Source organism: Anopheles coustani, chromosome 2 (genome assembly GCF_943734705.1).
Source record: "Anopheles coustani chromosome 2, idAnoCousDA_361_x.2, whole genome shotgun sequence".
Lineage (NCBI taxonomy): Eukaryota > Metazoa > Arthropoda > Insecta > Diptera > Culicidae > Anopheles > Anopheles coustani.
This window is the reverse complement of record NC_071289.1, coordinates 21,284,405-21,312,148: the sequence shown is the minus strand read 5'-3', so window position 1 is coordinate 21,312,148 and position 27,744 is coordinate 21,284,405. Positions and strand designations below refer to the sequence as shown.

The following is a 27,744-nucleotide window of genomic DNA, read 5'->3' as shown; positions in this document are numbered from 1 at the left end:
CAAGAATATGAAAATTTTCGTAGAGATGAAGGTATATTATTTCTCTTTTAACCCTTTGACCCATTCGTTTCGGATATCATGATACCTGATACAGTGGCAGTGAGTTGTTAAATTTTCGTTCTCTATTTTATTTGTCTCTGTTTTTGGTTTCTCTTGTTTGTATTGAACAACGAAGTGATACATCTTTAATCCTTACTGTTAAGACAAGCCAAACCGGAAACCGAAGGGCGAGCTCTACACAATCAAAACCCAAGAAAGCATACACATTTACTCGGCACGGGTCCAGGGATGCGTTTAAATGTCGATGGCGGATGATTACACCACCGAGGGGCGTTTGGTTTTTATTCCTTTATTTGCTACCTTTGCTGTCAACTATTTACAGTTTGATTTTATTTTCCGGGGTTTCTTTAAATTGCATTTATTTATTAGCTAGGTTAACCTGTTTCATTTTTTGTTTGTTATTCGACATTGTTCGCGATCACTAGAACCACTAGCTTGCTGCAAAATGTTCTTACTGCCAGTAAGTGGAGGCGGAATTACTTTCTTAAGGTTATATCTACCGTTTCGATGGATTTGGATCGGCTGCCGGTTGCTCACGGTCGGTAACAGTACATTAAAATTCTTTCGGTTTGAATCTGGACAGTTGGTTTTCGCGAAATTGCTCGGAAAGAGCGGGGATAGGAGGAGGAAAAGTTGGTTGGGGGAAACGGTCATATTTTTATTTACACGTTGAGATAAAATTCGATATTTACACGAGTTACCTTAGAGTGAGTGGAGCACTAGCATAGCCGTTGTGTAACAAACTGTTTTTTACCACTTGAAAGTTTTTTCCTCGGGAGCTTTGACAAGCCTCCGATTTCCCGTTTCTTGCAACGTAGTTTTTCGCATGCCGATGGAGGCGCCCGGTAGCTCTCGTTTAACGAAAACGTAAATAAATAAAACAAAATGTATACGTTGGAGAACAAACCAAAACATTCGCTTACGCTGGGTAGGTGTCATTCACGACGATACGATTACGATGACAGCAACATGTTTAAGTATTTGATTTTTGTTTGCTCGCGCTTGCTTGCGCCTGCACATTTATGCCTGCTTCGGCGAGCGTTTGGTTTTCCCGGCCCGATTGCCGGACGGAATCGATTGTCCCGGCATCGTGCTGACACCGGGTGCATTCAGCCAAGCGCGGAACGGCTGCGGTATGCCAATTCGCAGCGTATTGCATCACCTCGGAACGAACAGGACGCAGCTGTCGACGTTGGTGAGGGCCGCGGACGAGATGGTGGCAGCCGGAGGCGGTGGAACCGGATAGCTGGCGGAAAGCGGATCCAGCTCCAGCGTGGTTGCCTCGGCCATGGACACGTTCGCCGAGGCGGAACCACTCTTCGCCTCCCGCTGCTGGGGTCAGGTAACCATCAGGTAGCGTATCGAGTAGACCATCACGGTGCAGATGATGCAGATGTAGAACGTTACCCAGCACACCTTGACGTACGAGTCGATCTGCAGGCCACCGGAGGAAGACGACAGGGGTGACGATTTATCCGCTGGGAAAGAAAAACAAACGGCATGGAATAAAATGGTGGTGAGTTGCATTTGTTTGAATTTTATTTATTTGATATTCAATAAGCATTGTACGTTAATGCTTATTACATCAGTACGTCAATTTGATGGAATTCCAACCAATTTCAATTATGTTGCCATGTACTCGGAATGGTTTTATGTAAAAAAAGCTAAAACAGGTTCAATTCTGATAGTCGATTTGTACATTCGACACCATTTTCCCATGGAGGACAACAACAGGGCTGACGATTTTTCCGCTTAAAAAACAACAAAAGGCATCGAATAAAATGTGATGAATAGCATGACTTTGGAATTTATTAATTTGATATTGAAAAACATGTTCTACGTTAATATTGTTTGTTGTGAATTAGATGAAATTCCAATTAAATTATTCTTTTGTGTCATATATTCGGAAGGATTTGATGTGAAATATTAAAACAGATATGACTCTGATAGTCAATTTGTATATTTGATATCGGTATATCTAGTGTAATGTTTTATGTATGTTTTATTTGAACCAAAATAATATCAGAAAGGTATGGAAATTCGTAGTTTTGAAAAATGAGTTTACAATGTGCGGTCTTCACTTCACAGTAGAAGACGATGATTTTATCATTACATTTGCTTGGCATACTTGTTTGTTTACAGCCAGTTTTGAAAATATGCATGATAATGATTCGTTCCGTACATAGTTTTTAAATTGAAAATTATTGAAAGTAAAATGTTGCTAGTAAAATTATTAACTTTTGCTAAACCAAGAAAATAGTTGCACAGTTTTTTTGCCAAGGTTTTTTCACTAACTTAATTGAAAAGAAAAAAATTTAAAAGATTCTTTTGCACTAGGTTTTTGAGCCAAGTCGATGAAAAGTAAAAGAGTAACTTGTTTCAATATACCAGAGAAAATATCTTTCTACTTCATCGTCCAACAGATTTCCCAAAGCTTGACAATCATGTTTTAAGAAGGTGGTTGTCAATTCGTGTTCAGAAACATAATAAAGAATAATGGTTCCAGTTCATAAATAAAAAAAAAAAACGAATGTTTCCTATCTTCCTAGATGAAAACACAAATGATGGGTCTCCACGTGCAGCAGGAAATATGATATTGCACGCACGAACGGTGAAATGGGAAATCGGTAAGCATCGTATCATGTTTGGCTGGGTGTATGGATTTTTAAATTGTTTTTACTTTCATAAATTCCCTCCGGCAGGCCGGTCCCAACCAAGACCTAACCCAAGCAGGCAGCATTTGTGATTGGTTGAGCAGCATGAGTGTATCGCTTTCGATCCCGTGGGAATCCGGGCTCGGTTAGATCTGGCTCTGTTGAGCATGCTGAACTTGCACCGGTTCAAGCAAGCATGCTGAGTGTACCAGTATGTATATTGCACACAAATTGTTGTAGCAAATGTTTTTGAAACTTTACCCTCGCCGAAGCCGAGGACTCGACACTTCCCTTTCCGCTACGAGAGTCTGCTCTGAACCCCCTAAAGCTAGAAACAACATCAAAGTTGACCGAAAGCCGGTCAACGATAGCGCTGCGATAATGTTGTGGAAGAAATGGAAAACCCATTTTCTGAGTGGAGCCAGTGAGAGAGAGAGAGAGAGGGAGATAGGAAAAGTTTGGTCAGCGCTAGAAACAAAACGAATGGAGCGTTATGCGGGTCGGAAGTTCTTGTAATGACATACGACAATCCGGACCGGGCCTGCTGTTACGAGGCGGATACGAATACGTTCTCCGAGCCCGGGGTGGAGTACTAGAAGGTAGCCTTTCCGAACCCGACAGGCGACATCATCATGATTGGTAGCGATGTAAAGTGCTACCGACAGCTCTATTTGAACAGAGAGTCGTCTGTTTCCGTGCCCCGTTCCGGTTCCCGGTGCCGAGGTGTCCCGGTGTAGCCAAATGAGGCGACTTGGGTCATCGTCGGAACCGGCCGGAACCTGAACGACTTTTCGCAACACTGTAGCACCGACGCACTCACAGCACAATGTTTGCTTTGCGCTTGTGCCCCCTTTCCGGCGGCACGGGTTGGTCGGTGGCCGGCGCATACACACATATCCTGCAACATCCTCTGGATGCAGAAGTTGTGTTTCCTTTCATAAAACATTTCTGTCATCTTCAACGTTCGTCTGGCACTCTCGAGCGCTTGCGGGACCCCCGTGGGGGGTTGCACTTGAAAAAGGGAGGTAAAAAACCTCGGTGAAGAGGTATCAAAACGTGAAGCTCCTGGCAGGTTGTTGCTTTTCCAAACCTTTCTTCCGTTTCCCGGGCAGGTATGAAAATATGATAAAACTACGTCTCGCTCGGTGCGCACACATGAGGAAGGTATAAATTTTCCCAAAAGCTCCGGTAGGTGGTTCACTTGGTTCGGGTCCACAATTTACGAGCTGTGGATGTGCAGCCCGAGAACCGTGAGGAGTGAAATCTGTAAATTGACTAAGAAGGCGGTGGCTACGGTGAAGTAGAGCCATTTCCGAGTGGCACTCCAATGCCCGGTGGGTGCATTTTCTTTTGCAAAGAAGTACCCGGACCGGACCTCGGACGTTGGTGTGTCCGGTGGATCGTTTCTGGTCGAAAGGGAAGTAAACACAAGCACCCTCGGAGCGTGTTCCTTGCCGTGGATCGTGTGTTTGAGTACTCTGCATTGTGGAAGGACACCGTTTTTCTAAGGCACTCCCGCACATTCCGATGGTCCCTAAGGGGCGTTTAAGAATAGTCCTCATTCCTTACAGCCCGTTCCACGAACCCGGCCTCACAAATGGCACAAATAAAAAGGGCTCCGAAATGTTGTAACGAAACAAAACCATCCGTTGAGACATACCTTCACGTGTACCGCTTTAATTCTTCCTCCTCCCGAGCAGCGAGGGCAATGTACTCTTTTCTACCCCCGCCATACACACCGGCAGACATGGAACAATTGATGCGAACAAGCATCCCTTCCTGGATGAATTGTTTCGAGTGCGAGGGTGTTTTCTCACCCACCCCTTTCGTCGGTCGGTTGGAAGACATTCTTTGGGACAAATTTACATTTGCATCGTAAAGCTGGTGGGGCGCGGCGAGGGGAAAGGAGGTGGTTTGGTTGATGTTGTTTTAAATTTTACTGCCTCCACATACACCACCGCACGTGTACGCCGGGCAGCCGAAAAGGATATGAATTATCGTGGCCATTTTTCACACGTCCACACCATCGCACAATAACCTCAATCTCTTTTGGGCCACTTTCGGGTGCTTTCGGTTGCTTTCGCTGTTGGCGCTGTTGCTGTTACTTGCATGCCTTCACGCGAGCGGGTAGGAGGAAAAATGGGAGCGGGACACGCCCGCATGTGTTTATGCTTGCGTTGGTGTCGTGGTGGAAAACGGGAGTATTGTTTTCTTGGCCATGCGAACGAACGAACGAACGAACGGGTGGCAAAGCGGGTGGATAGCTATTTTGTGCGATGATTTATACCACCACGTCCGAGGCGCGCCAGTGCTGCTTTTCTCATTTTGGAAGTTCGTGGTGTGGAAAATGTTGTTGCCCCCGCTCGGCGTGTTTACCTCCTCTCGGGCAGATATGAAACTATCGTCCGGCTCGGGATTTGGAGCTCCAATGACGCTCTGGCTGCGCTGAGGAAGCCATCGAGAAACTATCAAGCGTTTCCCTCCAGGGGAAAATGGGTATATGTTTCCTTACACACACTACCATGCACGGAAACTTGTGACATTACTGTATCGGAGTTCTGCGAAGAAAGACACCAACGACTTGTGCTGCAATGTTGGCATTTTAGATTCATCTGGTTGGCTGTTTATGACGATGATGTATACGGAGAAGTCTAGTAAAACTCTCATTTCGCTTCGGGACACTATCAAACTTCAAGGAATTATTTATTGCAAATGCTTCCAACGATCTTCGTTTCAATTGCACTTTCCTTGTCAGACTTTATAATTGCATAGCTTAAGGGACTTTTGATTTTCAAATTGGTACGTTAATGATTTCCTATTATAACGTTCATATAAATAATAACAATGTAAATGCAAATTATAATCACATCCGAATAGACTGTTTCTTGGGATCTGAAAAGTTAATTCTAGTCATAAAACATAGCACAGTAATTACCGGGATGTTTTTTCTCATCATTATTTTTTTATCGTTAAGTCGCATACCGTTTTTTCACATTAAGTTGTTTTGTTATCGTTTGTAGAATTTGTTTGTCGCAATCTGGGTGCTGCTCTCCTTACCTTTGTAGCCGTTCACCGTCAGGTAGGAGTCGGACTGATCCGTCAGCTCGCTCTCGTGCACCGAGCCCTGGTAGAGGTTGATGCTGTGCCCGCTGGCCGATACGCCCGTCGCCAATATCCGGGGCCGGTCTTCCGGAATGAAGTGCTCGACGACCTCGTGGTAGATTTGGTGTATCGATGCCGCACACCGCAGCTGTTGATGTTGCGAACGAACAAACAAGGGAAGAGAGCAAGGATTAAAGATAGTAAAAGGTTCAAAGATAATTGATAATCGGTGCTTATTGTGTACTCCAACGGGCTTCGTGGAGTGAAGTCGCATTCAATGAAAATTCTTTTCACAAATTGTTATCTAAAAATTACGTCAGGAGAAGATAACGATTTCTATGCGGCGCCAGATTGTAGAGTAAAAAAGAAAACGAGGTCCAAAAGAGATGACGCTATTCTGCGCAGTGAATTGTTCGTGGTGTCAAAACTAGCACGCCCTTAGAATCAATTAAACTTTTAATTAATATCATGCATTGTTTACTGCCGGCTTTCAGTCCCATGGTGAAAGATATTCAGAAGGGATGAACAAAATGCTTATTTCTCGCAAGACACCACAATGGTTTAACTTTCCCTACCGTCCCGCAGAGAAAGGCGTTTGCCAAACCCTTCCATCCAGGAGGAAGAGAAGGTCTTTGTGGGATTATTTGGGATTTGTTAAATATTCATAAATCGTTATTGTGCAACAGATCGGTGAAATGGTTGGGCATCCTTTCAGCTCCAATTTTCTCTGCACCCACCGGCGTGCGCAATTGGTTGAACTCCGAGTATCGAATAAAATTTCTATTCTAATGAGTCTCCGTGGAGTTCGCTTACTTTGCCATTGTGCGGGTGGGAACAATTTTCTTCACTTACACCTCGGTAACTTGTCATACAAGCCTCGCCTTTTCCAACCTGACCAACCAAACGGACTCCCGTCGGTTGGCTCGGCTTCGGGAAATTTATAATTAATTAATTAAACTTTTGCCCCTCGTTTGCCTATCGTTTTTCCTTCCGAATACCAGGTTCTGTTGCACGCACCGGGGTGGAAAACTACGGCACAATTGGGTGGCCGTGCTGTGTTGGAAACATGACCATCCATCGGGGGAAAGGACAATGGAAGCCGGGAATGAAATTTCCACAATCAGTTTTCCATTCGCTGTGACATGTTCGTTATGTTTTTCGTTCTCATCTCATCCCGACCGGTCAGCGTAACTCTTTTTCGAGCGTCTCGTCCAACCTTTCGCCTTCATTTGCGCTGCTTCACTCAGTTTTCCGCTTCCATGTGCGTATTGTGAGTTTGAAAGACATTTTCAAACAGTTTCGCACTTCACAGGAAAGCATAATATAGGGTATATTTTTCACCAAACCTCCACTCGTTACAGAACTCATAACGAGGAGTGTCTGAGTCTAGATATGGTGCACCGTTGATCGCGTGGGAAGGGACATCCGAAATTATTTTGCATCGAGATGAGAAAAGTTTTTCCCCGACACGCAGTACACGGCACGGAAACCGAATCCTCTCAATCCTCGTAGCCACGGAAGCCACGGAGGTTTTGCAAAAGTTTGGCCGATTTGTGTGGAATAAATTTAGTTATTTGTATTCACCACTAGATCCGGTGGCACTTTTTGTCCGGTTGGGATTGTTTCGTTTGCACCGGGGGAAGCACTTTCCTCGCCCCGCCCCGGGGTTCATCGTGTAAATGGGAAAAGAAAATCACGTATTGACAAGGATGAATTATGCGGTATTTGATTAGGGGCACGGCGAACAGATTTGGTGCGGGTGGCAAACGGTAGCCAGTGGAATGACAATGGACTCCAATGGGTCTGCAGCTGGGAAGGATGCCCTGGTGTGAATAATTACCTTCAGTTTACCCTGCACGAAGTGGTCGAGGGCGACCATAATGTTCACGCCGAGGATTGATGTCTCCAGCCCGGTGTAGGCGTCTTTTATCGGTCGGAAGAGCTGGACGTACTGTGGAGGAATCTGGGTGGGAGAGGGACAGAGAAGAGGAAAAACGTATTTATGGAACAAACATTCCTGATTAGCTTTGTAGAATGTTGAATAAGTTTGAAATAATTTTCTCCCATCTAGGGATGAACGGAGAGAGAGTTTCGAGAGAAATAATGAATGTGTCAAAGGGAAGTTCAAAAACATCTGATTGAATCATAGACTAGGAGATTGCTGTTTGTTTATTTTATTTAGGAATTTTGTAAATCATTTGGAGTTATGTGAATTTGTGAGAAGCTCTTGTTTACTTTCCCGAGATTTATAAATTTTAGTTTTATTAATATATTTCACTTAACTAACGTTGAAGGTTTTGTATTTCGGAGATGGACAAAGAAGGTTTTTATATTTGATTAATCATAGCAATCATGCTGTTTGCAATCAAACTTCAATTTGTTTTGATACCAATGGAACAATCATCGAGGTAATTAAACATACAATTAATGATTCACTCTGGGGCTGCGTTAATTAAAATCTGGAATCGCTAAAAAGTAAGTATGTTTAAACTAGCCATCGGCTCCTACCGCTAATGAAATGCAAGCGCGTTTTTAATGACATGTAAAATAACTTTCCTCCGCGTTTAATCCGCAACGCCACGAAGCCATGTTTGTGTTCCATTTCCAATGCTTCCGTTCCGGGGTTCTTCTGATTTTTGAAGTACACATCCGCATCCGCTTTAACACTCGGAGGCAACCACAAAAATTCACACTCACACACATATTACTGGTGTTGGCTGTCACATGCACCCACACATACATACAAACACAGTCTGTTTGGCGCTTCCGGCGCTTTGCTTTCACTCAATGGCAGTCTTGCGTGAAATTATCCCTGATTGAGAAGTGTAAATTCAATTATGTTTTAAATAGGTTTTTAAATCCTGTTTGGCTTCTACCCCTCGGCAGAAATCCCTCAAAAAATCCCTTGGCCACAGATACATTTCCGGTTCGGCACTCCTATTCATCTCCGGCCAGGGCGGGCTTCGGGGCCGGTCATGGTTGACGCCCGAAGAATGCACACGAAAGCGGTGTGAGGGGAAAAAAGCGAAGGAAACTCGATTTTTTCCAACGCAAGCCGAACTGTGGACCTGAACATATACATACACAAATTTGACAAAAATAAAACCATTCACAAAGCAACTGATCGTTGATGGCTTTTCGAGCGGAACGTCGCGTCTTTACTTTGTCGGCTCTCCAGTCTGGTGGAAAAATAGCTCGGAAGGGAAGATGCGCGTGGGAGAAAGCAATTCGCTGTGCGGAAGTTGGTTTTCCACATTTTTCCACTGGTACGGGCGACGGGGGTTTGCTGAATTCATCGAAGATTGGCCTGCGTATATTTTTGCGGTTTTTTCTCTCCTTCCGATCCCGTTTCGCCATGGCCGTTTGTCAAATCCGGAAATCTAATTTCACGATTCCGGTGGCTTACAGTAAGGTTCGCGCTTACCGCGTGTGTGGTTGTGTATGTGCGTTTGAAGAATGTGTACCGACAAAAGCCACAAAAACGCACCGAACGGTGTGCGAATTTTCCCGATTGCGACACGCGTTACGGCGTTCGTTGGGAGGGTGAGGAAAACATCTTTTCGACGGGTGGAAGCTGGTTTGTGTTGGTGCGTTTCCCACCGCCAGGCGGAAGCTAAAAGTCTATCATCCATTTATTTATTTTTATGCCCTTTCTTTGCGCGTTTCTTTTTTCCTTGGCATTCCATTCACAATCGGATTCGTTTGTCGCTCCATCAATTTGTTTCTGTTTACCTTCCCGGAGGAGGCCCGGAATGGTGAGTGATCCATCGACATTCGTGCCGTCAGCGTTGGCCGCTTGCCAAACGATGACGACAACTTCCCATGGAGGCTCCCTCTTTCATTGCTTCCTTTTCTTTTTTTTCTCCGCATGGTAACGAAGCCGGGTCAGGTGGCACTCAAATGGCTCGGGAGATGCATTGGGTTCGGGGGGGAAATTTATTTTATTTATCATACACCTCTCTCCCTCCACCCTCCATCACCGCTTTGCCATAACAATAAATCTTACCGGTACATCATTAATCGTCCACGTCAAATTTGCTGCCGGTTTAGAATTATGCGAGGTGCAGTTCGCCCGCAGGATGTCGCCCGGTCGGTAGCGCGCCTGAAGTCCTGTCACCGCCGGCTGCTCGATGGGTGGATCTGTGGGAAAAGAGATAGGGTGGAGAGAAAAACAAAAAAATAAAAATAGTGACAGGTGACCACCGTGTCGGCGCATCGAGTGTAGGCATCCGGATGAGAGGGTGATGTCGTTCGCGTTGGATTGATCCCAACATGGTGTCAATGTTGTGGAGGGGTTGAAACAAGAGAGAAAAAGTGTGGGTGAGAACACACCGGTCGGGTAATAAATTATGCTTTGAAACATCGATGACTAAGACAGGCGGAATCAAAACGAACTGTTGTGTCGCACACAAAGGTGCCGAATGGCGATCAATCTAAACCTACCTATCCCCTCAGTGGAAGCCTCAACTGAGCGGGACCGATTTTTGACCCCTTTTTCGGCATCGAAAGGCACTATATTTAACGATCGTTTAAAACGAACATAAAACATGCAGCACGCCATCGGTTGCTGCGGAACAGGGCTTTTGAGACGAAGATCATTATTGACATCGACGTCGAAGCTCCCAAGGGACGCCGAGAAGTTCATTTTCCACATCCTTATTTTGCGCTTTCAGCTTTCCCACGGGGAACACCTTTCTGCACGAACAGGTGGCGGGTGGAAGGGGGCTGCTGGAAAATGATTGAATACTTATTACGCTGCCTTGTTGCTTGCTGCCCACTTTGGCTTGCTTGGTGGATGCCGAACCAGGTCAGCAAGACGCCCAATTGCACCGCCAAGTGCAGGTTGCCGTCGAAGAAGGCGAGCCAATCCTGCGGACCTGGCACGAGCTCGGCTTCGGCGGGGAAAGCTGGGAAAAATTATTTCCGTCCGAATAGATTACGAAGCGGGTTTTCCTCTCCCCTAGAGGCCACTGCGGAAAAGCGCATCGATATCGGATCGGTTTCGGTGGGATTTCCACCGGCAAACGGTGGACGAACGAAGAAACAGTTCATTAGATTTATTGATGCCTCTTGGCCGAACCTGAGGTCCATGACACGGGATGATTTATCGTGTGCCAGTGTGCACCGATTGCACCACGCTCGGTTGTGGTAAAGGGGTTTTCCTCGGAGTCGAATGAATTAGCCAAAGGAACGCCATTACCGCACACAAAGCCACACACACACACCATCAAAAGCGTCAGCTACTGGGCGTCTCCATTTCGGTGAGAAGTGAGCCACTTGGGAGAAATGAGAAAAAACAGAACCTCAGGTGGTGGCTCTGGAACGCCAAACGCCAGAGTGAACGGCATCAGTATAATTAATTTGAGCCGTGTGACAACCGAAGGGACGATGCTTGCGTCTGTTTGTGTGTTGTGTGTATGTGTGTGTGTGTGTACACTTGCGGTGTCTTGTATCGTGATGATTAGTAAGATTTTACAACTAATACATTATTCATACAGCCCGCGGTCGGGCGGGACCAACGTTCGGTGAGAAAATGAACCTCGCCCTCGATACGGGCGTTGATTTTCCCGGTCGGCGGTCGTTCTCCTCTCTCGGCGATCACCTTCGGGCTGATCATTCCCACGTCCTTTCCCGACCCCTTTCGCACCCGGCGAGCCAACCGAGGCTGGCAGGACGGTGATGTAATTAATATGTAATTAAATAAGGCTTTCCAGCGATTGCAAGCGTAAGCGCCTCGTAAACCAGTGCATTCAACTTCACCGCGCACCGCACCTCGCACCGCCATCTGGGCCCGCGGTTGCGCCCTTTGTGTTTGTGAAGATAATAAATTTTAGATGCAAAAGCATTTAATGCAGCCCGGAGAAATCGGACCTACGCGCTTTGCGCTGCGTTTGATTACCGTGTGTGTAATCGATACCGGGTGCACGGGTAAACCGAGCCCACGGAGTAAAGTGGAGATGTTGTGACACCGGGAAAGGCGACGGGGGGACGGGTTGTAATCCTATTAAAGCGGCATAATAGGATGGGAAAGCGATATGTGGGATTTGTAATGGAATATGTGATTTTAAGCACTTTACCGGTTTGTTGTGGGGGGAGAGTGGTAACGCTGGCTAGTTTTGCGCGGGGGCATTAGTAGGTTATGCTATGTTTCATGAAATCACAAATTATTGGAGTTGAAAGTGATTAACTCTGCGGTTTTGTTTGATGAATTTTCCTATACCTAATTTTGTTCGAATTCGATCCGGAACCGAAAGCAGTGCAATTACTTTCTACTGAGATATACTTGACCGAAGGTGATATAAATAGTTGGCCGTTAGTATTTCGAAAGAGAAGAAACAATTTTTTTTAAGCTTTGTGTTTTCATATGCCCTCGATAAAAATCTAAATTTGAAATTCTTTAAAAGGTTTTCAATTTTGAGAATTTCGGTTTACATTGTTATTTTGAAGTTGTTCACTTTGCATTTTAGCTAAATAAAAAAACAAAGAAGAGAAAATCATATCACGGACAGGTTACCAAAAATCAACAAACGGAAATATCTCAACTAAAAACATTCCAGTTGGAATTAATGACAGAAATTGAGAGCACTGTTTACAAAAAACATCCTAACGAGCTCATTTATCGCACGATTTGTTATCGCAATGAAAAACATTTTTCACCAATCCGGTATCGATTTCCAGTGGAACGAAAAAAAAGCACCAGAACAAAATTGCGAAACAAAGTAGCGACAAACTTGCCATTCGCCTCGTTTCATAAATTGGCTCGCTCCAGTTGGTGCTGGATTAATGCGTCCATTCGGGGCCCGTTTCCTTCCCGTTTGGTTCTTGCCCGTTGCGGCAGCTGGGACATTGGCCCTTGGCAGTTCAATTTTACAATTTTCCCGTCCCTTCCGAAGTCTGCACATCGCTCGACGTTAACTCAAGGCATCATTGCGCTGCGCGGGCTGACATTTATGCGGTCACCGATTTTTATTCCGGCTTTGCTCCGATGAGCAGCCTCGATTACCTCCGGGCTAGTGGTGGCCTGGGTTTTCCCCGGTACCGGTGAGTGTGTGCGTGAGGGGTTGTTGGGAAAAATTGTAAAACAATACTGCAAACCGCCAAGCGATGGTCGCGAAAGAGAGAGAGGGAACGAAAGGGAATAAAGGAACGACCAACAGTCGCCAGCGTGGATGGCCAAAATGTCACGGAATAAATAAATTGCACGGCAAATTTCTGCACCTCCGGCTGTCCGCCGGTTTTCTCCCTTGTCTGCTTAGCCGGGAGCGGTAATATTCAATAAAAAATCATTGAACCATCGCCGGAAAGGAAACATCATCCGGGCAGCATGCGGGTTCGGGGCATGAGGTTGGGGGCGAAAAATAAGGAAAACCCGGCACTCCCGGTGCCTTTGTTGCCCGGTTGAAGATGGCGGTGATGATGGAGAAGTGACCTTGTGCAAGTGTTTTTCGCCAGCGGGTTTCGTATTCTGTGCGCACACGGTTTTCCTCCGGTTGGCGGGAAAGCGCAACGACTGGCGGCGGGACTGAATGTCTCAATGTTTCAAAGTGAGCGAACGACAGTGGCTAAGTGGGTCGGATCAATGCCGGAGCCGGGCCGGGATCAGAATCTAATAATTTTTTATTGGACATATTAAATTGTACGCTTCACGGCGTATCGAACGCGCATTACTTTCCCGCCGCCAGTCATCGCCGAGTGCTTCTTTGTCCTGGTGACGGAGCGATCGCTTGGACTTTCCTCGCTTTTTAAGAAAGCGTGTTTCAACTAGGTTCTTTGTGTCGAGCAACCATCGAGTTACTGCAGCGATATGGCTTAAACATCTTTTATACAGCTTTTCCAGAACAAATGTATCCGTTACCAGGTGCTTAAACAAGTTTGCCTTATGTTTCAAAGCGAAGCAATGCAAATGAACGGTAGTTAATATTGTTTGTGCTGATTTCTTCGAATCGGAATAAAAAGAAAATATAAAATAAAATACGTGGGTATTTTTATTTGCAACAAGCTGCAGTACTGTCATCTAAGTACCGTTCTACCACCCCCACTTTGCTTGCGTTGCTTACTTAATTTAAAAACAATCCCACGAGGTCGTAATAAACTGACAATTTTTCCTGGAAGAAATCAACCTTCGGCAGAGATGATGGAGTGTCGGTATCTGCCTTTGGGGTGATTTTATATTCGTTGGAAAATTCTCCCTCTCATCATACGCAGCGGGGGACAGGTTTTATTTACCAAATAAGTTCAAATATTTAATGTCACTCTGTAGGAGTTTAATGTAATAATTCTACGACCACACATAGCTGGGAAGGACCTATAAAAAAACAAACACACACACACAATAACAGTCTCGAGCGCAAGGACACTTACCGACCACTTCCATGTCCCCGGAGACGATGATCGTGTGGAAGGAGGGCGCATCGGCGGACACTTCGCATCTATACTTTCCCGAGTAGTTCGTCTCGACCGCCCGCATAACCACTTGGCTTTCGTTGGAAAGTGACCGCTATTATAAAGAAAAAAAGAAGAGAAACAACATGATGTAGAGAAGAGAGAATGGTGGAAAATTAGTTGGGAAAAAGTATCTACCGTGCGCTATGGGAAGTGGGTGGAAAAAGAAGCTTTGCGTCGAATGGTGAATCATTAAGGCAACGTCGGAAACCGAAAGGAGGAAAAACCGAACCCCGGAAAGGGACATTAGTACATTTATCTTTCTCCGGTGGCGAAAGCGTCGGGTGTTGTTCAAGGAAGTAGTAGGAAAATTCGTAGTGGCTTCATGGTGCCGTCAAAAGTGAACCGCAAAGCGAAGGGAAAATAAAAACGACGTTTGACAAACCAAACCATGCGAGAAGAAGTCGCTCGACGGAGGCCACTGAAAGGAAACTCGTCAACTTTTTTTTCCCGCATCCCGAATGGGATGAAGCCTCGACCACGCCAGCTGTTGATTAGCTGTCAGCCAGCTTGCTTGCTTGGGGGTGTTTTTTATACCGATTTTTCCTTGTCTCCCAAGGACACTTCCGCAGTAACGCTGGGTAGAGCGTAAGCTTCCAGTGAGAATCCGCAACCGAAGGTAGGTGGAAAAAATTCAAACACACATACTCGCACACAAAAAAAAACCCACAGTAAATCCCCTACAATCAATCACTAACCAGCGTGCTAGCTTTTGGTGTTTGGGAGCCACAAGCACCAATTTGTTTTTGTTTCACATCACGCGTTCGACATTGTGCAAGTGTGGCTTAACGATACCACCGCCGCTTCGGGTGTCAGTAATTTAGACAGAGTGGAAAGAAAAATTGGCCCCAGCGCCTTGCTGACGCGGCCGGAAGTGGCACCCGGTGGCCCGCTGGAAAATGGTGCTTTATTAGGTGAAAATTGGCTGGCCGGAAACGGGAAACAAACAGAACGGGAAAACGGTGCGATATCGCCACCGCCACGTGCGTTCGTTTTGCCTGGGCCGCAATAATGAGCGTCGATCGTCTGTTATTCGAGCGGCGCTCGTTAATTCGAGCTAATCATCTGTAAATGGGGACATTATTTCAAACACACAAACGGTTCGGGTACCGTTGCATCGTTCCGGAACGAAAAGAACGAACGAACATCATTTGGGTAAAAGGAAACGTGGTGAAGAAAAATGAGGTTTCCATAGATCGCCGTGGTTAGTCAAAATGCCAATAGACTTTTCATTTATACTGATCCTCTTAGCTATAGTTAATGATGTGTTTAACGTACTTTTTCCCGTCTCCGAAATAATAGAAATGATCGTTTTTTTTTTTTTAATGAAGCATTTTTACTTTCAGTATATTCTATCGAAATGGCCGACATGATGTTGCACTTGAACCATTTGGTTTTATTGTTGACAATGTTTACCACTCGCTGTTGGCTTATGCAAGGGAAACCGCTTAAAGATATCATGTGAATCGAGATCAAATGATGATTCGGTTGAAAACTGAAAAGAATCACCTCTCGACCGATAACCGCCTCCATACTTGGGCTTGCTTTACACACTACCACCACATAAACCCTGTCACGTTCGGTTCATTTCGAATTCGTGGTGAAAACGGTTCGGCTTGTTCTGAGCATATTGGAAAATCTCGGCGGGACAAAAGAAATAACGGAACCGATCATTGCGGAGCAGCGCACTGCTAGCTCATCGTTCCGACTGCTGATTTATGAGCGCACCCAATGGGAAACGCGATGGCCAACCGGAGGCTAATAGTTTGCGCCAAAAGGACCTCCAACCAGCTCCTTCCCACCCTCCCTTGCGGAGGGCAAACACAAACATGGCCCAAAAACCGAACCACAGCACGCTCCGGATACGATTAGGTCATCTTTTCCCATCGATGGTGGAAAATTCACACCGCAGGCCCGTCGTCAGCCGTCGACCCTCGGCTTTCCGTTGGGCCAGAGATTTGCCAGATCGAGTGCCGAGTTGGAGATGGCATTCACCTCCCACGGTGGCACCGAACGGCAGTACTGGTAAGTACTGAATAAATAGGGGGAGAAAAAATGGCTCCAATCGACCTTACCGACCGTTGTGTTGCTTACAAAAAAACAAGTAGGAAAAACGAGAAGGAAAACTGATACCAGGAAACACAGCCTACCGACCGGATCAGCGCATCGGCTGAAAGTCCTTCGAAGGCCACCAACGAAAACATTTCCAATTTGGTGCCGAGAGGCCGTTATCGATGTTGTTTATCGACCGGAAAGCGGCACCGCAGCAACAACAAAGCAAAAAAAAAGGCCACGGAAAAAGAAGTCTCAAGCGTAGTCGCTGTTGGACTGCCGGGGGTGAAAAAAAGGGAAAACCGTGACACAAAACAAAACAAAAACGAAAAGCAACTGAAACACACTAGTGGCAATTTATTTCTTATCTATTTTGCGGCGTAGTTTGTCTTGTCTCTCTCTTTCTCTCGGTGGACGTGAAGGCTGATTTGTGCCCGACGCAATCGACCACGCACCATGACGCCGGTGGCAGCAATAACCGCCGAAAGCGACTTCATGGTTGGTCAATGCGATTGTTGGGATTTTTTGCTCCCACCCCCACGCCGATCGTTCGCGCGGCAGCAGAGCAGAGTGTCTCCGATTCCGGCCAGAAAAAGCGACGACCGAGTAAATGTGGGTGCTAAGTGTGGGGAGAAAAACCCGTCGAAAAACACAGTGGACCCCGGAAAGAAAGCTCCGGAAAGAAGCGGACTGAAATCGTTCATCCGCGCGTCCAAAGCCTCCGGAGGAGAGTACACTTTCGATAGTGTCGAATTTGGGTACGGCCGCGAATGATGCCTGCTTGAGCCGGTGCTGGTTTGTGCCGTGACAGATGAACACGAGCGAAGGTAAAAAACAATGGAAGGAAAACGCCCCGGATGTGCGTTGTGACAGTAAAGGGAAATCAAATCTCTACCGCAAGGAAAAACTGTATCATTTCCGTCGAACGTCGAAGACAAAAAGTATACATCACCCGGTCTTTTTTTCCGAACCGATGGAGTTTTCACGCCCTGACGGGAGTTCCGCGGGAGGACGGAACTTGATCTATGTGGCGTCACCCTCACGCATTGGCCTTGCGAGATCGTGGGTTACCAAACGGACCAACCCGTAATACCCCTCGTGGTGGATTGTCCCTTCAGCGATATGAGTTTTTCGATCAGTGGCGAAAATGTTTTACCGACGCGTAAATCGTTGGCATCCCGCTAGAGGGCGCGCCCTCCGATGGTGGGGAGTGACTGTTTCACAAAGTTTCTCAACTCGCACGTCATCGTATCCCGTGATCTCGTGTGTTCGCCCGGCGAAGGGCGGTTTTTATTGTTTGTTGTTAGCTTGTTTTCCCAAGAAAACTGGAACACCGTGCAAGTGGAGCGCAGAAACATGCGAGAAGGAACTGGAAAGTGCTTGCTCTATTTGATGGTATCACTTTTTTGCTGTGTGTGTTTTCCCCGTACACTTGGTGACTTGCTTTCGCTGGAAACAACCCAGGCAATAAAGAGGGGGCCAGAAGGAAAAAAGATCTCTGTAAAACTACTCCCATCGGATGGTTTGATGCTATGCCTGAGCTCGTTATGCTCCCCCCCCCTTCCCCAAAGCTGTCGATTCGGTCACAAATTGTTGATTTCGTGATTCGATGCCTCCCCAAACGACCCTGCTTTACTTGCTTTACGCTACAGCGATAAGCATTAGGTGGAATGTAGATGTGCTGTTTTTTTCTCGTTTTCTTCAGTTCAGCTCCTGGATGCGTGACGAACAACGGGGAAAATTGGAAGGTTTTGGGCAGTCAGAAATCAAAACGAAACACATTCGACTGAAATTTAATGCTTCACCGAAAAGGGAAACACAAATAATGCGATCGTAAACAATCGTTCGTGTGAGATTTTCTCGGAAGCGTTGAGATGGTTTGCTTTTTGTTATTTTATCGCTCCTGTTCTCCATGGAATGGGCAACTTTGGGAAGGTAAAAGAAAGAGAAAAGCACCACAGAAGGGGACAACGAAATAGTAAAGTAGAATCGCACGATTGGTGAAAAAAATCACAATGGCGGAAAGATGCATCGACGATTTGAAGCTAAAATCTCATCCAGAAACTTCATGTGATCGAAAAGAATTTCCCATTTCCAATTGGAAAACCACCGTGGGTCCTTGAGTTCCGGCTATCCCGTGTGTCCTCTGGAAGCTTGCAAGTACTTCTCTCTATCTCTACCCCTCCACAAAACCACAGCATCCTCCCCAAACCACCGACACGAACAACCAGCCCACTTGGTGATTTGAATTTTCATTAGCTTTCGATGAAACACACATTCACATACATACACACACAAACTGACTTGCTATCGTCAGGCTAATGCAAAAACCCACAGCCTGGTATTCCGCGGAAGTGATGGCAACGCCGATAGTGTGCGATCGCGCCGAGTCCCCGGGAAAACTACTGCTAGCCGCTTCAAAATATGGGAAAACAAGCAACCGCGCGGTCGAAGCGCGCACCGTCGGAGATTGATTTGTGGCCCGGGCTCGAGATTTATGGGACTTTGCGGTGTGGCCGCCCGTCGAGTGTGTCGGTCGGGCGCATCCGGAGGAGGCTATACTTTCGAGCCGTCGCTGGTCGCCGGGGTTTTCCGGGCGGCTGGTTGCGGTTTCACGCTTTTGCGATGACCAATCATGCGACAGCGAGATTTGCTTCTTTTTCGCCCCCAAACGCGGAGCACTAAACCAGCTGAGACCGTTGGAGGGATTTGTGGGACGTGTGTCTGTTTGGAAGATTTCCATTAAAATTGCTTTTCTACTAATGGACTCTCGAAAGATGGGAGTTTCACAAGATACAGTTCGTGATAAGAGTTTGAAAGGTCCAGTCAGTTAGCTATTGATTCAACTTAGTGCATTTTAGTTCAAATCGAATGTTTTTCCAGCAACTTAAAATATTATTTATTGCAACTTGTACTTCAATTTTGAACTAAGCCAAATTCGGAACGGTAATTTAATGATTATTTACGTTTTCTCTAAGTACAGTCAACTAATTTTACTCTCAATATTTGTGATTCAAAGTGATTAATCGTCACTGATTTTCATCTCAGATGATTTGATGGCCAGTACATGCGTTGGCCTGGAAATTAAAAATAAAACTGTTAAAAAATACCGTCCACACCATGCATGATTCGTCTTTAAAGTGAAATATTGTGGCACTTTCTTTCTCAGAACTAATAAGTATAGTTTTAAAACAATTCAAATTATGCGACGTTTGATTGACAAAAATTATTTATGATAATTTATATGTTTATGCCATCATAACTCTATCTTTACGAATAGACTTTTGACTAACATTTGATAGATTATCTCCTGAGAAGCATCCAACCCTTGTTTTGCCTAGTTTGATTTTTAATCTGTTGATATACAGTACATTTTTGAGTGGCTTCAACCAACTTACAATATGATCATTTAAAGTCGCAAAAAATAATGTTTTGAGCAAGGTTACTTTTCCAATATTTCTTAAATGCAGCCATGCTTTACTAAGTTACTTTTTGATGTTTATTTAATTATCTTTATCAACGTTTTGTTCGAAACCTCACTTTGTGTTTACACACATCTTTGAATCAAAAACATCGTTAAAAGGAAAAAATAGAAAGTGTTATCTATCATAAGAAATGTTTTTGATTATTATTCAATTCTATTTCCGACGGTTCTCGAAAAACTCGCTCAACGGTTTCATAGTCATTCGCATAAATTACAGATCTAGAATCATCTTCCCCCGGGGAGCAAAAATACGAGATAGCTTCCGAACTGAAATCGCCCGTTACTCAACTGTCGTCCTCCCAGCAAGCGTTTTTTTTTCACGAAAACTGGCTGCTTTCGTCTCACTAAATGTTATTTGCCGCTCGTCCGGTGGAAACGCTGGTGCGTGTCATTAATCAAATTTGTTTCGCTTCGTTCTCCCCGGTCCCGAACCGGTCCAGAATGTGTTATTCGTTTTTTGCCGCCAGCTTTACGCTCACTCCCTTCTGACTGATTCTAGCTTCGCTTTTCCGGCGGAAGCCGACCATTGGAATGGTGCCGGTTTTGGGGAGCAAAAAATTTAATTGCTCCCTTAAGCTTTTTGCCCTACCCCAGAGTTGTCCCCGCTGCCACCCTCCCTTTCTCTCCCTCTTACATTCTTTCCACCACCAAAACCGGTTCACCGGTAGACTTGGAACTGCGACTGCCTATGTTTTACTGTCTTTGCTTGCGAAGAAAAAGCAGCGGCTCGATGGTTTTTTTTGTTTGTGACCGAGCCTTCCTTTAGCACAGTTTTCCGTTTTGAATGACTTGTGTACGCCATTGCCTTGGGTTGTGGTGGCACTTTTTCTTCACTTGTCATCATGTAAAGCATGTTTTCAAGGATTGTTGCTTTTTTTCCCAACACCTTCCGACCAACCCTGCGTAACACAGTTTTCATCGTCCGTTTCTCAAAGCGCTGGGTTTTTTTCTTGCGTTGTCGAACAGTGGCGCTTGTCTCGGGTTCGCCGATCTAGGGAAGGAAGATTCCCCAAGTGTTTTGGTCGCAAAAAAAAAACGAAAACGGGGAAATTTTTCTTTCCCCCACCCCCTGTTTGCAATGTCGGCTGCCAACCGGCCTGGCGGCATTTTGTGGCGTTCTGGGGCAAACGCGGCTTTTCAACGCATCGCGAGCAAATGGAAAGCCATTTTCGCCGTCCCCTGTGACCCGTTCGGTGGCGGCAATGATTTCGTTGAATAATGGAGTAATTCAATATCAGTGCTCGGACGCGCAGCAAACAACCCTAGGAGGGACTTTTAGCTTCGGTAAACAATTTATTGCACGTCCTGCACGATTGTGTGCCGGGTTTGGGCGAGTTCGTTGTTTTCTTCATTTCACAGCTTATTGCAGCACCGATGTTCCACCTCGTTGCTGCACCCAACGGTTTTGTTTTACAAATCCCGAAACGATGCCATTTTAGTTGAAATTTTTACAAAAATTGTTCCTAGTTCCCCCGACCATTTGCAGCCAAAAAAGGAATCCTACGTTCCGGAACAAGAAGCTCCCGCGCGGAGTAAAAGTGCAAGACAAAGTTGGAAACAAGGATTAATAAATTGCACCACCGTACAAATCATTGAAGCATACATCGAACCGTAACTCTCCAGCCCGGGCTGAAAAGTAAATCGACAACTTGAGGGGGGATGGGAGGGGAGCGAAAAAATAATGGTCCAACACGTTCGGCCGGTACGAAAATCTATCTACAACTTTCTCACCTCCCTCCCGACCCCTCCCCCAAGCGGGACCACCGAAACCGGAGCCACCATGTAAAGTGTTGTAATTCCGTTTTGTAGGAGTGGCGAGTATTTGGCCCGAGTTCGTACAAGCAAAAATCCAACCATCAGCTTTACCAGATTTATGAGTGTAAAGTTCAAAAGTTTTCCGCACATCGTGCTACCGGGAATGCGGGAAGCCGATAGAGGTACAAATAATAGGCATCGGAACGAGGCGAAACTGCGAGAAAAACGGCTTCGACTGGCGGAGCGTCGAAAGAGGAACAAAAAAACCGCTTTACAAAATGGCCATGTTCAACAGAGATCACGGCAAAGTCAACTTAACATTACAGGCAGCGTAAAAAAAACCCCAGGCCAAAAGGAGTGCAAAAAGAATTGTTGTAAGAGGCAAGCGGAAACGGTAAAAGTAGTGGTGGAAACAGCATGAAATAATATCTACTAAAAGGTCGGGTCAAGCACCACGAGTTTGCAGCGGTTGTATGCATAAATTTTATTTGGAACCATTACGACATCATGTTTTGGAATGGTATTTTTGGCAGCATTGCTTTCCAAACAAGTTCAAGTTGATTCTGTATTTTTGAAAAACTATGCTAAAAGCAGAACGTAACAAACAATTTTTGTTTACTTGCTAGATGTAACGAGATTTTAAAAAAATACATGAAAATACTAAGTTATATGTTAAGCTAATGTTCTCTGAGGTAGTCCTTAAGTTATTTAACAAAATCTTTTGTGGGATAAAATCGTTCCTTATATAAGAAAAACAAACTCTGTGTACTCTCTAACCAACTATAACGAAACCGGTATACGAAGCTTATCAAGCGATTATGGCTTAAAAGAAAACCCTTCCCTGAAAGAAGAAAAAATATCGCAGGGATAAAATCCCATCAGAACGCTGCTTACCTCAACATCGATGCCACTGGCGGCGCTGAACACCTGCACCGAAGGATGCACCTGGGGCGTGTAGCGAAAGAACTCTCGCTTACCCTTGTACCACTTGATCGAGTAGAGCCGTTCGTTGTCCTCGAGCTCGTAGTCGCAGTACAGCTGAGCCGAGTCGCCTCTCCGGACGGCCGTCGGTATCGTGACTCGAACGTTGCGCAATCCCACGGAAAGCTCTGCAGAAGAAGGAGAAGGTGGGAAAGTAGCATGAGCATGATGAATGCAGTCATTAGCTAGAGTCGAGCGATTAGTAGAAATAAGTAAGTTTATCCGTTCGAATGTGGCCTGCCTTTGCCCGACCAAATGAAACGCGGGTTAAGGAAAAATAAATCCCTTTGTCTAATACGTTCGGATTTCTCTAAGACTCTTCTTCCAAACGTGTCGTTTTTACTGCAAGATTTTCAAATTAATTCAACCATCTCAAAACCGAACAATAAAACGAAATGCCTCAGCAATTTGTCTTCCCGGAATCACACCGATTCCGGCTTAACGATATGAAAAACCCATCTGCTGACAATTAAAAGTAACAACGTCGCTGACAGCTTTTTGCTTCCTCGTGTACCGCTGACCTAACCGTTGCGTTCTATTGTTCTATCTTTATCTCATCTTGTTTGTCTCTTCTTTTTATTGTTCATTTTTCATAACCTTTTCATAACTCTGCAGCCATTGCAGTTTGTGCGTTATTTGTACACATCTTTCGCTAGCGTATCTCCACGCTCCGTAACGGTGAGATGTGGAGTTTGTTTTTGTGTGCAATCCCCTCGCTCGTGGATGCATTTTTTAACGCACGTTTGCCCACGCAATGTTTGCCCCTCGCACGATGCGCAACTTTAGCTTTGATAATTTAATTAAAAATCCGTTTTTCCTACTGTTCATCTAAAACGGCGCAAAAAACTTGACACAAACGAACCCTCAACCAGAAAAAAAACTGTACGTTAAATTTATTCCTATCTGCAACGTTGGCTTTTGAATACAATATTTTGTGCTGTGTTGATTTCTATCAAAAAGGACCATACTTGTGAAAGCGGGGTTTGTACTTTTTATAAGCAATATGATTTTCCTATGCATGTATGTTTTGTTTCTATCATTCATAGTTTTGTTGTTTGTTTTAATGCATGCTTTGAGTAGATTTTTTTCATCATATTGTTGACATTCATTTCATGCTGTTGCGAATATTTCACTCAATAGTCGAGTTGTACAAACATAAACGTAGTATTAAATATAAACGATGCTCGTGATATCAAAACAAGCATGGAGTCCAAATTAATGTTTTAATTTTGATTTGCACCTACATTTTATTGCAGTCGATTTATTTTCATCAAGGAAGGTGTCATCGTCACCAGAATTAAAAACTTCTAGAAATTGGATCAAATTTTGCATTCTTCACGGTATCGTTAATTTTTTTGTGGCAGAAAATAAGTTCCTCTCTTCTCCTTCTAATGATCATCGGATAATCAACGCTGGTATGGAATTTAATCACTGGCTGCATCGTTGGCATTTGCGGTTCATTTGTGATAGATTCCGAACGTAGAATGGTTTCTTTCCCTTTTTTCGGAGTTTATCCAAATTGCGTTACCCTTTGACCTATTTTCAGAAGAGTGCATCGCATCGCATGAATTATGGTATGTTTTTAATCCACCACCAGTAGAGTGGTCGCTTGGGACATAACGGGAATGGAAACCAGAGCTGGTAGAGTTTATAAGATTAATTGCAGCAAAGGGTAGAAGGGATTTTGAATTTACCAGCAAGATCTTGAACTTTGTTCGAGTTGATGGATAGTAAATAATTTCAATATTTTATTCTATCCAATTCTTATCAAAACTTCAATCACTGGGATTTGCTCAGTTGACCAAACGCGTTTCCTTTTCGAGCAATAGAGCAAGCGCAAACTTCAGCAGCATAGTTTGCTCGTGTGGGTTTGAATTCGACCGAATAAACTAGGTCCTGTTTGCCAAAAAGATGGATTTAGTGCGAGACTGACCTCGATTTCAGTGGCACGAAAACGTCGGACCGCGTCCGTAAAATGTACCAGAGTGAACCCATCCGGATCACACTTGTTTCTGGTCTCCGACTCCGATCGGCCCTCGTGACGTATGTTTGAGTAGGGCCGAATCGTGTGTCTGTGTACTTATCCGCACCGAACCATGTCGTGACATTCGTCAACAAATATAGCAAACAGTGATGCCCGGTTCAGGTTTGGCAGCGAGTGTGTGTGTGGTTTTTTTCTGTTTCGAAAGGGTCGTTCCGAAAGCCTGACCCCAAAGCTGCACCTTTCGGAGGATAATAGGTTTTTCGGAGTGGATGCAAATGCCGAATGCGAGGAAAGTAGCGCGTGACAGCGCAAATGGAAACCATTTCCATTCCGTTAATCCGCCGCCATTTCTAAATGCTTTGCGTTCCCATTCCGTTGCACCGGAAACGGGACAGTGCATGTGCGGTGCGGTCATCAAGCGCGTGGCGGGTGAATCACAATTTGGTCGTTTCCGCCGAGCGCTAGAGCTTTCGTCCGATCGGATGTGCTCTAAACTGTGGGACGGGGGTCTCGATGGAGGCGCCTGGTGTTTCACCGACTGGCTGCGTACTTAAGGGGTTCGCTTGGTCCGTGTTTTAAAGGGCAGCGAAAAGCAAATTGTTCCCATTTCGAGAACGGCGTCCCGACCGCAGGACGCCACACGAAGATGCCATGGCCGAATGCTATTAAAATGAAATCGTGAGGCCAATTTCGGTTGCAGCGGGAAGAGAATCACGACGACCGAATGTCTCACTCGCCGCCCGTTTGGTGGTGCAATAAAACCATCACATTCTAAAAGTGTCTTGCCTGAAATGTGATCCTCGGTGACGTATGTTTTATATACACCACAAACAAACGCACATACATACACGGACGTGGTCACGGTAGAGCATACGTCAGAGAAGCATGTGGCTCGTTGATTATTTTATTTCTTGTACACTTTCCGGTATGTCCGTCCTCTCTTTTTCTCTCTCTCTCTCTCTCCCTCTTTTTTCTTCATCAGCAAGGATTAATGTTCCACTATCGTTTCGTAGCGCTGTTCGTCGCCGCACATTGTGGTCATTATCGCGCGACAGCGCTTACACACATTCCTCATTCCGTACCGGAATGGAAGCGTGGAAAACGTTTGCCAACACTGCAGTTCCTACATTCGACAGCTGAACCCCTCCCCGGGTAGCCAAACCGGGTCCTCCTGTACGTGAAATGTTATTTTAGCTTGTTTATTTGTATGTGCGATTGTTTGTCGGGTATCCGTGTTTGTTTTTCTTACCGATGAGCCACGCGGAAGAAAAGCTCCAGCATGAAGTAAAGAAGAACAAAAAAACGCATATTTTTGCAAAACCATAACCTCCATATTTTTTTGTTGCTGTTCACTGCGCGGGTAATGGTAGGAGGCACTTTCGGGGCCTGTCCGGGATGTTGCGTACGTCGTACTCCGGTGGGCTGTTTTTCGGGGCGGGTTGACCGGGAGAACACAAATTGCGAGCGCACGCCGGTGGAGCTCTTTGCAGGAAAAACAAAACAGGAGCCAGGATGGACCCAATGGCGCTGCACACCATCTGGTTTTATTGTTATTTGTTTTTCGCCCGATCTATCTATTTTATGTTATTTTTATTGCCGACTTTTCCCCCGCCCTTCGCTGCTGAAGATACGGAGGTATGGAAAGCGCCCGCGAAAACACCACCGTATTCTTCACCGTTCCACCTGGAACACGCTCTTTGTCGTGAAAGTGGCTTCATTTCTCGCGATCTCTTTCCCTCATCCTTCCTCGACCTCACGAGTGGCTTGGTGGAGCCTGTGCCGATGTAGTATGCTTCCGGTGGCACAAGAAGTACTACAGACAGCTAAAAATAAACGGCCAGAAAGCAAAACCCAGCGAGTACGCGGACTTGGTGAGATTTTTCCGCCACGCCAGCGATGGTTTAGTCTTTTTTCTGCGCATCTGCGACAGAAGCCTTCTAACGCTTCTGTTGCTGCTGATAATGGGCCCGAGTGGCGAATAATGGTCGCGGTTGTAGGGTAAGTCGCACGGTAATGGGCACGGTAGTTTGACACAGATAAACAGCTGCTGCACCGGGTTGAATTGAAGCACTTTCGACGGCGCTAGGATTAGCGGTTTGGCGTGAGGATTACTACTCAATTAGGCGTGTATCCTTCGCGCCAGCACCGGTTGGCAGCTGGAACTGGAAGAGATGGCGCCCCTTGCGGTGTCGGAGGGTTACGAATGCACTCTGAAAGCATCGATGGTAAGGGTTCTTGGTTTGTTTCATTAGTAAAGTACGGTTGCTTGTTGAAAACCCGATCTCTTTAAGGTGCCTTAGAGGGATTTGTTTTCTTTTTAGTTTAAACCTTGTGTACGTTTTGGTTTGTGGCTTAAAACAAGAAAAGGATTTTCAATTAATGGAATTAAAAAAACAAGACTCCCAAATGCCGTTCCCGAAAGCGTTCAGAATTTTTCTGTTTGCTAAAATTATATAATTCAATTTAAAATTTCCACCCACTCGTGAATGGAGGCGGAAACCAGCCCTCTTCCCATGCCGTCGGCTCGTTGGTGCTGTTTGACACAAAAATTACCTGCTCCCGTTTCAACCTCGTGATCTCGCCCCATTTCTAATGGCATGTGCACGTTTTTTTTTATTTTTTTTTCTACATTCCCCGGTGTTTGATCGAGCTTTTTCCCTCCCCTCCTTGCTACCTATTTTCCGTACCAGTTTCCGGTGGCTTTACTTTCGGGTTCATTTTCTTTTTTTTCCCTCATCCTCCCGTCAAAGGATTTGTGTTTGCACTTGAAATTTGTTTGCCCTCCATTCACTCGCTTATTTCCTTCGAACGGGTATTTTTCGGCACTGCACATTTCCGGTATGAAAAAGAAAAGCGTGGAGCGGACTAAGGTCGAGGCCGGTTCCGGGTTCCGGGCTCCCGGTCGTACGCTCTCACACCTTTCGATTCATGTTCCAGCGGAACCGGCTGTTTCTGTGTTTGTTATGTACGTTTTCCCGTTCTTGTGTGTGTGTGTTTTTGTACATTTTTCAGTCAAGATCCTCTTCCATTCAGGGTTTTTTCTTATTTTTTTATTTCCGGTGAGATTCTTTTTCGCGATCGGGAAATTCTTTCAGCCGGATTTTCACTGTTTGCTTCGGTACAATGTTTGAGTGGAAGTTTTTTATTGTGTTTTTCATTCACTTCTTTGTTTTTCGGTTTCCCTCGGTCGCTATTCTATGAAATGCTTTTTCTTTCGCGAATCCTACCAA

General features: G+C 45.3%; 1 protein-coding gene across 1 annotated transcript; it reads right to left on the bottom strand.

Moving 5' to 3' along the window:
- Positions 1 to 305: 305 nt before the first annotated feature.
- LOC131264071 (uncharacterized) lies at positions 306 to 27,101 on the bottom strand. Its single transcript, XM_058266360.1, has 7 exons — positions 27,068 to 27,101; positions 22,444 to 22,715; positions 14,178 to 14,313; positions 9,823 to 9,956; positions 7,657 to 7,779; positions 5,772 to 5,964; positions 306 to 1,538 (listed from the first exon to the last, which is right to left on the bottom strand). The coding sequence occupies exons 1-7, from the start codon at positions 27,099 to 27,101 to the stop codon at positions 1,399 to 1,401; spliced, it is 1,032 nt and encodes a 343-aa protein (XP_058122343.1). The 3' UTR covers positions 306 to 1,398.
- Between the last annotated feature and the right edge of the window lie 643 nt (positions 27,102 to 27,744).

Coding starts and splice junctions, on each gene's coding strand:
- LOC131264071 (XM_058266360.1), bottom strand. CDS start 27,101: ATGGGGCGAGATCACGAGGTTGAAACGGGAGCAG. Junction 22,716..27,067: donor CGAGGTTGAAACGGGAGCAG/GTAATTTTTGTG, acceptor GCTCGACTCTAG/CTAATGACTGCATTCATCAT. Junction 14,314..22,443: donor CCAGTGGCATCGATGTTGAG/GTAAGCAGCGTT, acceptor TCTTTATAATAG/CGGTCACTTTCCAACGAAAG.